We start from the raw sequence: 17624 nt of genomic DNA on the forward strand, positions 1-17624 counted from the left end.
TTTTCTTTAGTGCCCAGGCTGGATGAGCTCCTCATCTCCACTTCTTTGCCCTCAGGACCACCTGCCAACAACAGGAGAATCCTGTAGTTCTGATTAAAAACTGGTCTTAAAAAAAAAAAGAAAGGCCCATGGTGATGCCTGCCCCACCCCACCCAGGTCCATCTCTGCATCTGCATCTGTTTCACTGAGTCGTGGGATGGGGGGTTGCTCTTCTATTCCAGCCATACCGGAATTTCACAAAAAGCTGTCTTTGCTGTCCTTCTGGACCAAATGCTGCACCCCGATTGGGGTCTACCACAGCTCTGCGGACAGAGTGATTAAGCAGCTAGAGGCCAGCTTTGCCAGAACCGTCAACAGAGACTACCCCGGGCTTGCAGACCCAGGTACAGGGCAACAGGAATGAGAGAAATATTTCCGTCTTTTGGGTTGAAAGTACTAAGCGCTGGTGCAGTCCCCTCAAGACTCCCCGCCGCAGCTAGCCCAGAAGAGAGGCTTCCCCTCCAGAGAAAACATCATCTACTCAGAAAAAGCAAAGAAAGGAAAGACAGGGAACATGTTTTCGTTCCAAATATCAGCAGTGACTTTGAAAAGGACCGTATGTCTGTACTACTATTGACGAATGTATCCTTTTCTCATTAAAAAGTCACCAATACAGGAGTGTCAAATGGTATAACCACTTGGGAAAAACTGCTCGACAGTTTGTATAGAAACTGAATATGTATACTCCTATCCTATGATCCAGCAATTCCACTCCTAAATATGTCAAAAGAAATACGAGCTTATCCTCATTTTTTAAGAGGACATGTATAAGAAGGTTCAAAGCAGCCTTATTCACAGGAACCAAAAATGGAAACAATTCAAATGCCCATCAACAGGAGAAGGAATAAATGGTAATATTACACAGCAGTTTTCAAAAAGGCTAAATTTACTGCTGCAAGCAATAATTTGGATGAACCTCACGTAATTTTTGAACAAAAGGAGCTAGATTCAAAAAGTACATACTATATAGTTTTATTTATATGAAGTTCAAAAACAGACAAAGCCAATGTACTGATAGAAGTTTGACTATTATTGGTAGTTGTTAGAAGTTTGAGTCCCTATGGTTGGAGCATACTGGGAGGGGGCACAGGAGAACGTAATGGCATCCCAGTGATCTCTTGATCCAAATGATAGTTACATGGGTATATAGATATGCTGTACACTGAACTCCCTTTACAGACTTCACTCCTTCGTGTACCTCAATAGAAAGACGAATGAGGGATGAATGAATGATTGATTGTGTTTCTTAAAAACTGCTTCGTATCTTCCCCTTCCAAATAGTGTTTCACACCCTGGTGTCCCAAATCCTGGACCGAGCTGAGCCCCTGCTTCCCGCCAGCCTGTCCTCCGAAGTCATCACTGTTTTCCAGTATTACAGTTACTTTACGAGCCACGGCGTGAGTGACTTGGAGAGTTACCTGAACCAGCTGGCCAAGCAAGGTAGGACGTGTTCTTTGCTCACACTGTGGGGGGCTCAATCTGGGATAATTTTGGTCTCTTCAATCATAGTTTTCAACAGCTGGGCTAAGATTTGTGTTTTAGACGGCTCCTGGACGTTTTTAACATGAGTGAGCCCTTTGACAATGAAACAGGGGTTTGCTGAGCATACCCTTTTCGCTCAACAGGGGTGTACCATTAACAGGAAGCTGATAAATGACTGAAGACCCTGCTGAAGTTTTTGTCTATCATTAATGTATTTGCCATTTGTAGGATTGAGCCTACAGGCAATGTTATTTTATAGTGCCTTTTTGGTGGCGCTTTCATAATACTAAGCAGAAGTGAGGTTCCAAAGAAGCCAATGGGGTGACACATTGGGAACGGAAAGGAGGGAGAGACGAAAAAACAAATCTAAGGCTTCATCTTCAGGGATTGAAGAAAACACAGCAACACAGGGAGGAGCAGTGAAACTTGCCATTGCCTTCTCGTGGGGCACTCCAATTATGAGGAAGAGAACCAGCTTCTGCCCTGAGTGAAAGCCTCTCCAGGAGTGGAGCCAGGCTGTGAGGGGCTGGTTTCTGGTTCCCAAGTTTGTGCTGTTTCTCCACCCACGCTTGACAATGGGCGGCAGGAGGGTGAGGCGAGAGGAACCAGGTGTGTTCTTGGGAGTAGGTAGGTTGGCGCAGTGCTAGTGGCGGAAATGCTTCTGACCCTGACCTGGGTTCGGGCTCGGTCCTTAAACCCCGAGACACCATGTTCAGCACGGTAATTGCCATCACAGGAAGAAAATCTTCCTCCACCATCACTAATCAGAAACATCGCCTTTCTCATATGCTAATTTTTCATATATTCTTGGGTCTTTTATTAAGTACATCCCTGAACCTTACTTGTATCTGTAATAAGCATGCTACTTTACCAACAGAAAGTGACTTCTGTTTTCTTCTCTCTCTCCAGTTTCGGTGGTTCAGACTCTGCAGTCACTGAGAGACGAGAAACTGCTCCAGGCCATGAGTGACCTTGCCCCCGGCAGCTTCCCAGCCCCGCAGGAGGAAGTACTCAGGACGCTGGCTCTGCTCCTGACTGGGGAGGACAGTGGAGCTAGTGAGGCGGTGACGCTTTACTTGACAGCCGCCTCCAGAAGCGAGCATTTCAGGGAAAAGGTAGGGCATGAAATGATGGACGGCGAGGCAGAAGCTTGTTTAAGTTTATGCCATTTACTGTTAATATTGTGTCATCTCTTCCTTTGTAAAAATAATTTTCTTTCTCCTGTTTTTTAAAATTAAAAAAGAAAAGCTGTGTGGCACATGGGCCTTCTCTAGTTGCAGTGCAGCGGACTCCTTTAGTTGTGGAGTACTGGCTCTGAGAGCTCTCAGGCTCGATCGTTGCAGCTCAGGGGCTTCTCTGGTTGCCCTGCTGCATGTGGGATCTTAGTTCCCCAAGCAGGGATTGAACCAACATCCCTGCATTGGAAGGCAGATTCTTAACCATTGGACCACCAGGGAAGTCCCTTTTCCTCTTATTACTGATATACACTCTGTAAAATTATTTAAACTATAAAAATATACTGAAAATAGTTAAGGTCCTGTAAGTCCCAGAGAAAACTATTCATCACTTAGTGTACATTCCTTCAGATCTTTTCTATGTATATGCTAACATATATAATTATTTTTTCTTAAATGAGATCACACTATCTTATTTCACAAATGATTTTTTAAATGTAATGTATCATGGTTATTTTCTTTCCATGTCAGGACATATTGATCTACTTTATTCTATTTATACTTCAGTGGCATCTCAGTATATAAATAACCTGTTATTTTTGTATTGCATATTGATGAGCATTTGTGTAGTTTCCAACTCTGAAAAATATTATGATGAACATACATATGTGTGTTCACACACACACATGTTTTATGAATAGTTTGCAGTTATGTCATCAAACTATTGGGTCAAAGTGCTAGAATACTTTTTACTTTAAAAGCCATCCCTCCTGTTGCTAGGGAGGAGACAGTTTACCTCTCTCGGCTTCAATTCAACAGTCATCCAAGTGTAATAAGCATATGCAGTTCAAGTACTTTGGGGCCTAGTACAAGCAGGCCCTTTACAACCTGAGAGCCCTTTGCAACCTGAACAGTCATCCTAAAACCCACATCTCATCGACTTTCAGATCAGTTAAAGAAAATAAAAGTCGGCCCTTCTTGTCCTTGAGATGGGTCTGCTGTTGAACTCGGAGAAGAGTTTGCTGAAACTTTCTAAGGCATTATCTAATTATCTAAGTTAGTGTGTGGTGGGATGTACTCCTGGGAAGATATTCCATTCTAATACATTTTGGCCCGAGAACATGCACTTCATATTGTTCTTTCCTACAAAGTTCCAGTCTTTTAGGAGAGTTTGCTCAAAATGCTCTTCTGTGGGCCAAATACCCTCACCCACACTGAAAGAGCAAGACATAAGAGACCATGTATTTTGCAATGCCAGTCATAGAATAGAAGGTATGAATGAACTGGATAAAAAGATCAAGCTCTTTTAATCAATGTGAATTTTAATGGATTTTTTTTCCCCCTCTGAGGGTAGTGCAAAATGTCTCATTTTACCTGTAGCTTATCTCAAGGAGTAAAAATGATACATACGTCTGAAAAAAAAAAGTGAAAGTTAGTCACACGGTCATGTCTGACTCTTTGCGATCCCATGAACTGTAGGCAGCCTGGCTCCTTTGTCCATGGAATTCTCCAGGCAAGAATACTGGAGTGGGTTGCCATTCCTTTCTCCAGGAGATCTTCCCAACCCAGGGATTGAACCTGGGTCTCCTGCATTGCAAGCAGATTCTTTACCAACTGAGCCCCTAGGGAAGCCTGAAAGTACAAACAAATCAAAATGTCTTCATGCGTCCTTCCTTCTCTTTCAGGCCCTGCTCTACTACTGTGAAGCCCTAACAAAGACTGACTTCCGGCTCCAGAAGGCAGCTTGCCTGGCCCTGAAAAGCCTGAAGGTAAGGCCCAGCCTTGGAGCCCCTGGCAGGTCAGCTTTGAGCTGACTTTGGCTTTGACACTAAGCCAGGTGCATAGACAGCTTTCTTTCCATATTTGGAAGTACCTGCTTTAGCAGCCTTTCTCCTCTCCTTTACCCTGTATATTAGTTGGGAAGTCCTTTTTGTCTTCAAATAGTACCTAAATGTGACTTGGTTTTGTTCAAGTCAATGCTTTTTGGAAAACAATTCCCTTTTTCAGTAGCTCACAGGAATCAATTTGCCTCAGGACCACTATTAGAGAAGTGTCTCTCATGCCAAAAAAGAGATGACATGCTGATTTCATCAATTTTTCTTGTGTACAGAAATATGGCAGAGATAAATAAAATTGGCAAAAAAGTACTAAAATCCAATGTGCCAATAAACTTTCAAATACTTCCCTGGCAACACTTTTACTAAGCAGCTCGTCCATCTTCATTGTATCACAGGGCTGAGAATTGCCAGTGTTTTAAGGATCTTGCCTTTTAGTAGTCAAGATTTAATGTCTGACTGACCTTAATCACAAAATATAAGATTAATCATCCTTGAGAACAGAATGAAAAGGCCACACCTTAAGGTCTGCTAAAATTTTGGATGTGTGCGGGGACCTGCAGACCTAATGGGACGTGAAGAAAGGGATTAACACCTCAAAGGAAAAAGTTAATGACCTGTGAAGAAAAACACTTCTGGGAAAATTTGCCTTCCTTGTTACTGGGTCAAAAAATTACCTTGAGGTGGCCAGGCCCACAGTGGTTGCTGTGCGTTTGGGTGCTGTCCTGTTAGTGACAGGTCAGTGATGATGGCTGCGACACAGAGTTAATGTAAAGTAAGACAGAAGGATACCTGATCGGCACCAGTTTTTGTGGATTTGCATGCTGTGAAGGTTTAAAAGCTACAGTTTTAAACTCCAGCGTGTCCACTGTCTGGGAGCAGCAATCCTCCCCACTACTTTAATCCCGTGGACGGAGGAGCCTGGTGGGCTGAAGTCCATGGGGTCGCTAAGAGTCAGACACGACTGAGCGACTTCACTTTCACTTTTCACTTTCATGCACTGAAGACGGCAATGGCAACCCACTCCAGTGTTCTTGCCTGGAGAATCCCAGGGACGGGGGAGCCTGACGGGCTGCCGTCTCTGGGGTCGCACAGAGTCGGACGCGACTGAAGCGACTTAGCAGCATCACTCTTTCCTCCTAAAGCAAAGACCTCTTTCTAAACCACCCCCAGCCCCTCAGCTCTTGAGAGGGGCTCCAAATAGCATGATGTAAAAACACAGCACAGACCCAACCAGTCAACTCTCGTTAACGTGTCAAGAGAAAAAAAATATTTTTTTAAATGAATGGCAGCAAACAGACATCCGACATATTTCTTTCTTAGTACCATACTGGAAACAAGCTTGAGAAGTCAGGGTTCTCAAATGCAGTTGTAGTTCCCCCATCTATCTCACTGGGCCACACGAACCCAAAGAAACACCCGTGCTTGCTTCTGTCTGTTGTCTTCCGGTGCCCAGCACCACCAGGGCCACTCCATAAGCCTCACTTTCTGCCAAGAAAGAAAACCATATAATGTGTTATTTGTTATCAACTCTTCAAAATCACTGGAAGAGCATTTTATTCATAGCTGCTGCTGCTGCTGCTAAGGCGCTTCAGTCGTGTCCGACTCTGTGCGACCCCATAGACGGCAGCCCACCAGACTCCCCCGTCCCTGGGATTCTCCAGGCAAGAACACTGGAGTGGGTTGCCATTTCCTTCTCCAGTGCATGAAAGTGAAAAGTGAAAGTGAAGTCGCTCAGTTGTGTCCGACTCTTAGCGACCCCATGGACTGCAGCCTGCCAGGCTTCTCCGTCCATGGGATTTTCCAGGCAAGGGTACTGGAGTGGGGTGCCACTGCCTTCTCCTTATTCACAGCAGGCCCTCTCTTATCTATGGCCTTCAACACCGGCGCTCATGGGCACTCTGGTGGGCTCTCTTCTCTTTCCGTGTGTCCTCCCTGCCATGGTCATGCCTATGCTAACAACTCCGCATGTTTCCAGTCCATGTCATCCCTTCCATCTTTGATCCAGCTTGCTCTGAGGTATCTTCCCTAGGAAGTCTCAGACTCCACCCATCTCACCCCTACTTCTTGTCTCTGGTGTATGAGTGGATTGTTCAACTTCTTCGCAGGAGCTCAGGCCAGAAACCTAGGAGCCATCAGTGACCTGCCCTTGCCCTCAGCCTCCACCTCCAGCCAGCCTCCTCATCCTGCACATCCCACTTCCTTGGTAGTGGGAATCTGTCCCTTCTTCATCTGCATTCTATTCACATGTTCCAGCCACGTTCCCACCAGTTTCTCTGCCTCCCTGTAGTTCATCCTCTCCTCTGTAGTTAGAAAGCTCAGAATTAAAAAACAAGTCCTATTTAAACCTCTTACATGACTTTCCATGATCTTAGAATGATATCCGAAACTGTTAATATGGCTTATAAGCCTCCCCTTGATTTGGGCCCTGTATTTCCTTCTCCACACCCCCAAACACTACGTACACAGACACACACACACACACACACACACATCTTTACCACATGCCCAAACTTGACCAACTCCTCTAAGCCACACTTCCTCCAGGAAGACTTCCCTGATCAGACCACTCTGCATCTCCCAGTCACATTTAGCCCCAGCACCCTGACTCAGCCTGTCACCCATCATAATAATTAGTTAACTTATTTCACCATCTGTTTTTCCACCGGACTGTAAATTCTTAAGGGTCAGGACCATGTCATGTTCATGGCTGAGTCTCCCAGGCCCTGTGAACCGCCTGGTTCACAGAGTGCTCAGTAAATGTTTGTGGAAGAAACAAATAGACGAATTCCCATCCTTGACCTTTACTTGTCTCTATTTTAATATATAAACTAAAATTAGGAATTCTTAAATTAGAACAGTTTTGGAAGGAATGAGATACAGCAAAAAGAAGTAGGCGAAGTGGATTCTATTCTGGAAAAGCGGACTGGTCATTTCCTTCTCTCGGCCTGTAGTCCGCTGTGAAATGAGGAGCTTCCCTGGTCATCAGCGTTCCCACAAACGCACATCCTGAGCTCCATCCAGGAGGTTCTAATCTGATGTGTCCGAGTAGCATCAGGAATCTGTACTTTTATAAGAGCTCCCAGAGTGATCCTGATACTCAGCTGGGTTTGGGAAGACCTGGGTGGTTTTTTAAGTCCCCACCAGCTGTGAAAATGCTAAGTCTCATATAGTCCCACACCTAAGTGTCAGAACACTGTTTTAACTCTTTTCTCCTTGTAGGCTACTGAAAGCATTAAAATGCTCGTGACATTGTGTCAGTCTGATACTGAAGAAATCAGAAATGTGGCCTCAGAAACTCTCTTATCTCTTGGTGAGCTTTTTGCTTTTGTTTTTTTGTAACACGATTGCTTATTTCTGACACAAAGGTAATGGTAAGAAGTTTCATGTGCCTTGTTTGAGCAGGTTTTCTCCTATAGGCTATCTGCTCAACCACTTACACACACACACACACACACACACACAGTATGAGGGACTGATCATTTAATACCAACTGGTATTAATTTATTATTCTGAGTGATGAATAAAAATGTTAAGTTCAAACTGGTATTTATTTTTGGTGTTCTGTATCCAGGAGAAGATGGGCGGCTGGCATATGAACAGTTGGACAAATTTCCTCGAGACTGTGTAAAAGTTGGAGGTCGTCTTGCAAGTGAAGTTGCCACGGCCTTTTAATTACGAGCTGACTCTAACAGCTGTCTTAATAAATGGCCCTGTTAATCAAGATGGTGCTGTGACTTAGCTGGAAGCTGTTGAGGTTGTCTGAAAATTTAAAATGTTTTAGAAGGAATCCAAAGTCCAGTTTCACAGTGCTTATCTACTTTTCCTTTGGCCAATAGAATAGGGCTATGTATATTTCAGTAGATTACATCATTGACTGCAGCTGACAAAACTTAGTAGAAGAGTCTGTCTTATCTAGTACGTATGGAATTTTAAAACAGCCATCTTTGTACTTTTTTGGAAGTTCTTCTATAAGCTTGAAATAGTCACACGATACTTTGATAAATATCCTATGCCTTGCAGTTTTTCCTCTGTTGTGTTCTCAGGGTTGAGTGGCCCCTTTAGGTACCTAATTTTACCTTAAATGCAAAGCAAAAAAAAATAAAAGGATTTCTTCAAATACAAGTTTGCCTGCAGAACCTGGTAAAAGAACACATTATAAGATTTTTTATTTTCATTTTTTCAAGCTGCCACAATTTCTTTTGTTTCTCTATTGTGAAAAATCCAAAAGCATGTTTCCAGTATGTAAAAAAAGATGAATTAAAAAAAAAAAAAGATGGGTAGATCATTAAAAATTACCTTATTAAGATTATACCATACTCATTTTTAAGAAGATACTCAAAACTTAAGCTTTTTTTTTTTTTAATAAGAGCCATTTTTAAAATGATACTTTTTATAATAGAAGTATTTAGCTGCTAAGGCAGATCAAAACCAGAAGTTTTCAGAAAGTTATGATGCTCCTTGAAGAAGAAGAACATAGAAGTTGGAGGAATCCTAATGGGGTAAAAGGGGCTTCCCTGGAGGCTCATGGTCAAGAATGTGCCTGTCAAGGCAGGAGATGCATGTTCATCCCTGGGTTGGGAAGATCCCCTGGAGAAGGAAATGGCAACCCGTTCTACTATTCTTGCCTGGGAAACCCCATGGTCAGAGGAGCCTGGCAGGCTACAGTCCATGGGGTCGAAGAGTCAGACACGACTTGGTGACTAAATGACAACAGTGAGGTGAAAACAGAGGATCAATAACAGTGGTCTTTGCTTTTATAGAAAGTACTATAAGGTAAGGAAGAAGAATGCCCTGAATGGTTACTGCCCTAGAGAAATCATTCATCACTGGATAAGAACCCTTGGCCAAATAGTTAAAACAGCTCCTGTCATTGCTTTCATATCAGGGTAGTAAGTCCTTTAAATAAAATACAAGTCTGTTTAGTAGCTCTTATTAAATAACTTTTCTTCCTCTTAAGAGTATATAAGGTGGGATATGCCAAGATATCAAAATAATATGTGTGAGTGTAATTTAAACTGTGAAATATCTACTATTCTCTGAATGTGCTTGTATAATCATTTAGATGTTATTTGAAATATTTACATTTTAGCAAGACCTTCAAAAACAATTCTTATTTCGTTTAAAGTGTAAATTGTTTATCAGACTTCCTGGTAGGTAAGTTCTTTCAACTGTGAAGTTATAATGTATATATAAATTTGTAAATTTATAAATATTATATATATATGCATATCTTCCCTTTTAAAGGTACATTGTACAGCCTACAGTTAGTATGTATAGTCTGTAGTCCCTGTCAAATGGTTGAAGTGATTTTTTTAAATAGTCAAATCACAAATGTCACAGAATTGTTTTGTTGTTTGGTTTTTTATTTTTTCGAGTATTGCATGAATAATTCTATACCTTTTGTATTCACTTCTGCATTTTGTTTTTGGTCAAAAGGGGTGCTTTTAGTTTTGTGGCATTTCCATTCGTCATTCTTTCAATCATGTAAGTTAAAAATAAAAATTATTTTTGAATTACTAGTTTCGTGTTCAGAGTCTGCAGTATTTTTTCACATGTTCTTGTTGAGTTGGTATTTACACAACCCACTACACTTGATTCTCAACTTGAATTTATTCTTGTCTTGAAATTCCTTCATCCATACATGAGAATGATATTTACTTCTCAGATTTGTTGTAATGCTAATTGGAGGAAAAACAGAGCTACATTTTATCTGATTCTTTCATCTGGAACACATTCCTGTCCCGCCCCATTTTGTCTAAGTTGCTATTGGTATATTTTAAATTTATGTATTTATTTTTTGGCTGTGCTGGTCTCGTTGCTGCGAGACATAAAAATTCCTGCCCTCACAGGGCTCATATCCTGGAAAAAGAAGACAATAAGACGGAGAAAAGGAGGGAACTCCCTGGCTGCCCAGTGGTTAGCACTCCGCCTCTCCACTGCCCGGAGCCCAGAACTAAGATCCCACAAGCCTTGCATTGTGGCCAAAAAAAAAAAAAAAGACGGAGAAAAGGAATGTAATTGCCCAAGGCCAAGGCTGGGGATGGGAAATGGGATAGGGCAAAGATCAGCGTGGTCAGGGAAGGCCTAAGAGAAAATGACTTTCGAGGATCATCTGAGGAACTGACAGGTGAGTCATGTGGATATGTGGATACCCCTGGGAAGAACACTCCAGGCAGATACAACGGTAAATGCGAAGGCCTTAAAAAGGGACCGTGCTTGATGTTTTAGATTTTCTAGTAGCCACATGAAGTAACAAGAACAGGGGGAGCTGATTCTAATAATATGTTTTACTTAACCTAATATATCCAAAATCTTTCAACTTGTAATCAATATAAAAGTTATTAATAAAATATTTTGCATTCTTTTTCTCATACTTTGAAATAGAGTATATATTTTACAATTACAGCACATCACAATTCAGATGGGTCACATTTCGGGTACTCTGTAGCCATATGTGGCTAGTGGCTACCATATTGGATAATGCAGGCTCTGTGTTTCCTCAGTTGTCCCAGTCGTAGCCTTTATAGAATATACACACATACACATATGCTCACGCACATACATGCACATACATGGATACATGTTTGCAACCATGGGTTCCAACCATGGCTTCCATGTTTAATTGTCATGCCTCTTCAGGTTCTTTTTTAATTGATTTACACTGTTGTGTAGCTTCTGAATCAGAGCAAAGTGACTCATATAGATATAAAAGTATTCTTTTTAAAATTCTTTCCCATTATGGTTTATTATAAGATATTGTAGTTCCCAATACTGTATAGTAGGACTGTGTGGTTTATCTATTACATTTATTTATAATAGTTTTTATCTGCTAATCCCAAATTCCTAACTTATCCCTCTCCTAACTCTCCCTTTGATAACCATAGTTAGTTTGTTTTCTATGTCTGTGAGCCTGCTTCTGTTTTGTAAATAAGTTCATTTGTATCATATTTTAGATTCCACATATAAGTGCTATCATATGATATTTGTCTTTCTCTGTAAGACTTACTTTACTTAGTATGATAATCTCTTTGTCCATTGATGTTGTTGCAAATGGCATTATTTCACTCTTTTTGTAGCTGAGTAGTATTCCATTCAGAGAAGGCAATGGCACCCCACTCCAGTACTCTTGCCTGGAAAATCCCATGGACAGAGGAGCCTGGTGGGCTGCAGTCCATGGGGTCTCGAAGAGTCAAACACGACTGAGCAACTTCACTTTCACTTTTCACTTTCATGCATTGGAGAAGGAAATGGCAACCCACTCCAGTGTTCTTGCCTGGAGAATCCCAGGGACGGGGGAGCCTGGTGGGCTGCCGTCTATGGGGTCGCACAGAGTCGAACACGACTGGAGCGACTTAGCAGCAGCAGCAGCAGTATTCCATTATATATGTACTTCATCTTCTTTATCCATTCATTTGTAGATGAATATTGAGGTTGATTTCATGTGTTGGTTATTGCAAATAGTGCTGCTATGAATATTGGGGTGTATATATCTTTTCAAATTAGTTTTCTCCAGATACATGGCTAGAAGGGAGATTGCTGGATCCTATGGTGACCCTCCTCTTTAGGTTCTTTTAGTCTGGAACAGTTGTGCCCCTACCCTTTAAACTTCCCAACCTTACAATATTTGAAGAATACAGACAAGTACATTTTGTAGAATGTCCCAGATTTGGACAGGCATCCAAATTTCTACCTCGAAAGTACAGCCAGTAGGATCTGTTGGTAAGTTGGAACTGAGATATGAAACAGACAAAAGCCAAGGGTGGATCCAAAAATTTCAGTCTGAAAAACTGGAAAGATGGGATGCCATCTTCCAAGACAGGGGAACTGAGAAGCAGCAGGTTTGGAGAGAAAGACCAAGAATTCTGCTTTGAGGGTCTGTGAAGTCGGGGAATTCTCTTAGGCATGGAAATGGAGATACCATCTTGGTGATTGAAAATACTTGTGTTTAGAGTACAGGTGAGAAATCCAGTTTAAAAAAAAAATTGGGAGTCTTCAGCATGTGAATGGTTTATTTCATCTGGTTTATTTCATCTAGGAAGTATAGATAAAAAAACAAGAGGAGGTACAAGGACTGAGCCTCAGGCCACTCCAATATTCAGAGGTCATAAAGAAGAGGGGGAGACAGCAAAGGAAAAGGAAGATGGCCCGTGGGGAAAAGTTAAAGGAATATGACATCTTAGAAACCAAGTGAGAAAAGTGTTCCGAGGAGCAATGAGTGACAAATGCTGAGGACTGAGAATTGAATTCAGCAGAGGGAAGGTCCCCAGTGACCCTGATGAGCAACTTCAGTGGGGCTATAGGGTTGAAATCCAATTTGGAGTACATTTAAGAGGAGTTCAAAGAATGTTCAAAGGGCAAGTATGGCAGCTCTTTGAAGAGTTTTTGTATAAGGAGGAGCAGAAAAATGAATAACCAGTGGAAGAGGCTGTATGTAGTCAAGAGAGTTGTTTCATTTTTTTTTAAATGAGAAAAGGTACAGCATGCTTGTTGATGATGCAAAGGTCCCAGTTGAGATGGAAAAATTGAGATGCAAAAGAAGGATTGTGAGCAATCTCCTTGAATGGAGTGAGGAGGATTGGTTGAAATCTGCATAAACAGAGGGAGCGTAACAGGAGGAAAGCCAGAGGATATGGACACACACAGGTCAGAGGGTGGATATGATGGCGAGAACTGATGTAAGTCCCCTTTTTGGGGGGCTGCCCTGGGTTTTGTTGCTGCACGGTCTTTCTCTAGTTGTGGTGCGCAGGCTTCTTGTCCTTGCGACTCCTGGTCTTGGGCTCAGTAGTTGTAGCATGTGGGGTAGTTGCCGCAGGGCATGTGGAATCTTCCCGGACCAGGGATGGAACCTGTGTCCCCTGCGTGGGCAGGCAGATTCTTAACCACTGGACGACCAGGGAAGTCCTGGAAGTTCTTTTTTGACTGCTTCTATTTTCTCAGCAAAATAGGATCAACATAGAAAATCTGTGATGTAGAGAAAAACTCTATGTAGCAAGTAAGCAAAATTGGCATAATACTATGAAAGATGAGTGGAAAGTTTGACACGTTGGAACAGTCAAAGCAGAATGAGCAAGTTCCTAATAGACATCGCCTACACAGGGCACAAAGACAGGACCTCACTGAGTGTGTGTTAGGGGGAACCAGTTTGGTTTGAGGTGAGATTCTGTGCACCAGAGAAGCGAATGTAAGCTTGGTTTAGCGCAAAGTGCAGAAGGCCTCAACGCCAGGCTGAAGAAAGAAGTTCAGCATACATGTCTGCCCCCACCTGCCCCCAACCCCCCGCCCTGGATTTGTGTATTTAATTCCACGGTGTTGCTAAGTGATGAGTTCCAGAGTTCTTGACTGTTCACTTCTGTTCCTGCCAGGGACGTGACTGGGGCGCCCTTGGCCTTTTCACACAATGGCAAAGACGCAGGCTTATTTTGTGCAGTTTTGGCCTCAGGTTCTTCAGTGCTTCGCGGGGCTATATCACCGCCTCCAGAAATGCTGGAGTGTCGTTAAGGGCTTCTGCAGTAACAACGAGGAAGAATACATCCCTCCAGCTGAGAGTATTTTTCATAAAGAAAAAATTCTGACGCTTGGCAATATTTTGACGGATAATTCTCTAGCCCTTGAACAGAGAGCTCAAGCTGCCTATAGAATCGGACTGCTGGCCTTTACAGGTACTGATTGAACCAGCGGTACTGATGGAGGTGTTCCACAGCCTTTCTGCCTGTACTAGCACTGTCAGTGAGGCTCCTAGCACTCATCTTAAGGGTCCGATAACATTTCCTTTGCCTAAATTATTAGCCTTTCATCTTTGTACCACCAGATGATTACTAATTACTTTCTCCTCAAGGATCTCCCATCTGAGCTACTAGCTTCCCTAGTAGCTCAGATGGTAAAGCATCTGTCTGCAATGCAGGAGACTCAGGTTTGATCCCTGGGTTGGGAAGATCCCCTGGAGAAAGAAATAGCAACTCACTCCAGTATCCTTGCCTGGAAAATCCCATGGACAGAAGAGCCTGGCAGGCTGAACAGTCCATGGTGTCACAAAGAGTCGGACACGACTGAGCAACTAACACACAAGGCTCTCATGTTTTAAAAGAATGTGTCCATCAGATATGACTAATTAGGTACTTTCTAATTTTTATTCATTAAAATTATATACACACATATACACTGAAATTGCCTATAAATTTTTTTAATATCATAAAAAAAATCAAAGACTATTCTGAATTGATTTGTCAATCCTTTTACAGGGAAAAACTACTTAATATTTTATATTTTATCTTGCAAAAAATGCATTACACAGGCAATAGTTTAGAAAAATCAGAACTTTGGGCTCTTAAAACACTTATTAATACCAGGAAAGTCAATAGGTGCATTAGTGAAAAACAGCTATTAATGTACACTTGGCTAGAAAATTAAGCGGTAAGGGTTGAAATTATATTTAAGGGCCCTTGTGGCTCAGATGGTAAAGAATCTGCTTGCAATGCAGGAGACCTGGGTTCTATCCCTGGGTTGGGAAGATCTAGAGAAGGGAATGGCAACCCACTCATTTTCTTGCCTGAAGAATCCCATGGACAGAGGAGCCTAGTGTGCTACAGTCCATGGGGTAGCAAAGAGTCGGACACAACTGAGCAACTAACACAAACCATTTAAAGACACACTGTTCTGTCAAATCCAAACTCTCTTCACTTTTTTTTTCTAATAAATGTCAGGATGTGTAAAAAAAATTTATAGACAGCCCTCAATAACACATCTCCTAATTAGAAGCTGTTGTTGATAGCTGTTAGTGTCATTGGTAGATTATTTTTTAAATGGGAAAATGAATTATTTTGATGCCGTTTGATAGACTACTTCCACAGAATGGTGTCCATGAGAGAAAACATTTACTGTTTACAAAGATCAATGGGTCCTAAGGTGCTAGAATGATTAAGAACCATTAGCACAGGACCAGAGAGAAGACAGAAACTCAGGAGACTACCCATGTGCAGGAGGATAAATCGTAACCACTAATGAGGCAGGCTCAGTTCACTACAGAGCTGTGGTCAGAATTGGGGGTTAAGAGTTAGCTAATTATAAAGGGATCAGCATCCTTTAATTACATGTGGGGAACCACAAAAAGGGCTCATGCCAGCTTTTCACTAACACTTTACATCAGAGAATATTCTTAAAACCATGAAACTGTGGTAGTACAAATAAGAGAAATCCAAGCCAGGTCAAAACTCCAGTGGCTAGAATCCAGACCACTGTGCCAGCTGCTCCTCACCATCTAAACTGTCTTCATCAGGGCCTTCTTATCTATGACCTTCTCAGAGTTCAAGATTTGAACTAGGAAGATCTGGGGTTCAGGTATAGGATGGGAGTGGAGTCAAGGACCAGGTTGGCCCCAGATCTGCAAGAGCCGGGCTGAGAAACACGTTAAGGAGAACAGAACAATGATGGACAGCTTGGGGAAAACCTCTCTTGCCACTTAGACCCTGACCTTGCAGCTCAGCCTGTTGGTTTTTCCTTTGTTTGCGCTAATGTTCTGGTACTTCTTCAAGCACTGAAGACCGAGACTTGGGAATGAAACCGTGAGGGAGATCTGCAAGGTGAACACAGCCAGGCTTTATTCATCTTGCAATACTGACAGGTGCCAATGAAGGGACCAGGGAAGAGCTCTGAGCAGGCAGGGACCTCCCAGTGCTCTTCATGTAACCCCACGCTGATCAACGTACACGTTCTCAACTTCAGAGCAGCACGTGGAGTTTGGGGTGGTGGGGGAGAGGAGAACTGAGTGTAACACAGGAGCACTCATGTTACTAGCTACTAGACATATCAAATACTTCTGGAAATGCAAATGCTTTGTTTTACAGGAGGACCCACTGCTGGAAATTTTGCAGCTGAGTACATGAAAGAAGTAGCTCACTTGTTGCAAAATTACGAGATGGTACCAAAAATAAAGATCCTGCTGCTCCAAAGTGTCGCATCTTGGTGTTACTTAAACCCTGTCAACCAGAGAAGAGCCAAACATTTGCAGTTTATTCCTATTCTCATTGATCTTTTTAATGACACATCTGAGTCTACTATGACAAGTGAAACAAACAGCAGCCTCCTGGTTAAATTCTGGGCTTGCTATGTTCTCTCTGTCATGACATGCAATAACTTGCCTTGTATGCAGGAGCTTAAACACTGCAGTTCTCTGAAATATCACTTGCAAATACTGGCCAGTGAGAATTGGTCTGGATGGCCCGAGAATTTTGCAGAGGTGCTATATTTCCTCATTGGTTTTCACAGGCATTAATTTCTCTAAATCCACCTACCTGATGCCACTGCCTGCACCCCACTGTATTACCCTGGAAAACTGAAATAAATAACAAGAGCTGGTAACGTTATTCTTCAGCGTTTTCTTTTAGGTGGTTGAAAAACTGTATATTCATTTTCAACATTACTGTGATTAACCAAACTTATGAAAAGTGCCCCTGTTGAAATAACCTCATAAAAATTAAGTTTATAAAATGAGAATACACTGGAAGATACATTACCTATGTAACTGTTAGAAGCAGTGGTGTGTTTGGTGGGTGTGGTTATTAATGACATTTAGCTAAGGCACCCAGAAATGCCAAACCCAAACCCAACTCACAGCCACAACAGATGCTCCAGTGGATGTAGATGGATGCTGTTGATCTGTAGTGGATGCTGTCGCCCTACTCGCACGCATCCTTGCGTTGTTTCAGTGCCAGCCTTTAAGGTGCCACATCCTTGGCTGAGGCCATGTTTGGCTTTCAGACATGATCTTACTGCACATCAGGCTGACCAGTTCAGGGGAACTCACACTTCATGGGAGCAGTGCTCACCTCCATTGATCCAGCTCTGGAAAGAGATGGAGTATTATGTGTACAGACACCCAAAGTACAGCCTAAAGCTCGCCTCTTGGATTTTCACCATCTGTATTTTGTTAGAAAATATGTAAAAGAAAACTTGCAGTTCCGTACTGTCCAGCCTCATCAAAGGCTTTGTTACAAAAAATATTTATGAAAAAGCGCTTAAAGGATTTGTAGCTTTTTGCGTCTCTGCTGCTGCTGCTAAGTCGCTTCAGTCGTGTCCAACTCTGTGCGACCCCATA

At 42.3% G+C, this 17624-nt stretch overlaps 2 protein-coding genes across 8 annotated transcripts in view; both read left to right on the forward strand.

Moving 5' to 3' along the window:
- Positions 1-10053, forward strand: part of RIPOR2 (RHO family interacting cell polarization regulator 2) — a 211583-nt gene extending 201530 nt beyond the window's left edge. For all 7 annotated transcript variants that reach the window (XM_027524193.1, XM_027524194.1, XM_027524189.1 and 4 more), the window contains 6 exons: positions 222-383; positions 1321-1479; positions 2431-2636; positions 4382-4465; positions 7754-7844; positions 8106-10053. In XM_027524193.1, coding sequence (XP_027379994.1) covers positions 222-383; positions 1321-1479; positions 2431-2636; positions 4382-4465; positions 7754-7844; positions 8106-8206 — 803 coding nt within the window. In that variant the 3' untranslated portion in view covers positions 8207-10053. The remainder of the gene's footprint in view (positions 1-221; positions 384-1320; positions 1480-2430; positions 2637-4381; positions 4466-7753; positions 7845-8105) is intronic.
- Positions 10054-13374: 3321 nt separating this feature from the next.
- On the forward strand, positions 13375-17624 carry ARMH2 (armadillo-like helical domain containing 2). Its single transcript, XM_027525181.1, has 2 exons — positions 13375-14193; positions 16375-17624. Exons 1-2 carry the CDS (start codon positions 13932-13934, stop codon positions 16800-16802), a joined length of 690 nt encoding a protein of 229 aa, XP_027380982.1. The 5' UTR covers positions 13375-13931; the 3' UTR covers positions 16803-17624.

The sequence above is a fragment of the Bos indicus x Bos taurus genome, chromosome 23 (assembly GCF_003369695.1).
Source record: "Bos indicus x Bos taurus breed Angus x Brahman F1 hybrid chromosome 23, Bos_hybrid_MaternalHap_v2.0, whole genome shotgun sequence".
NCBI classification, from domain to species: Eukaryota; Metazoa; Chordata; class Mammalia; order Artiodactyla; family Bovidae; genus Bos; species Bos indicus x Bos taurus.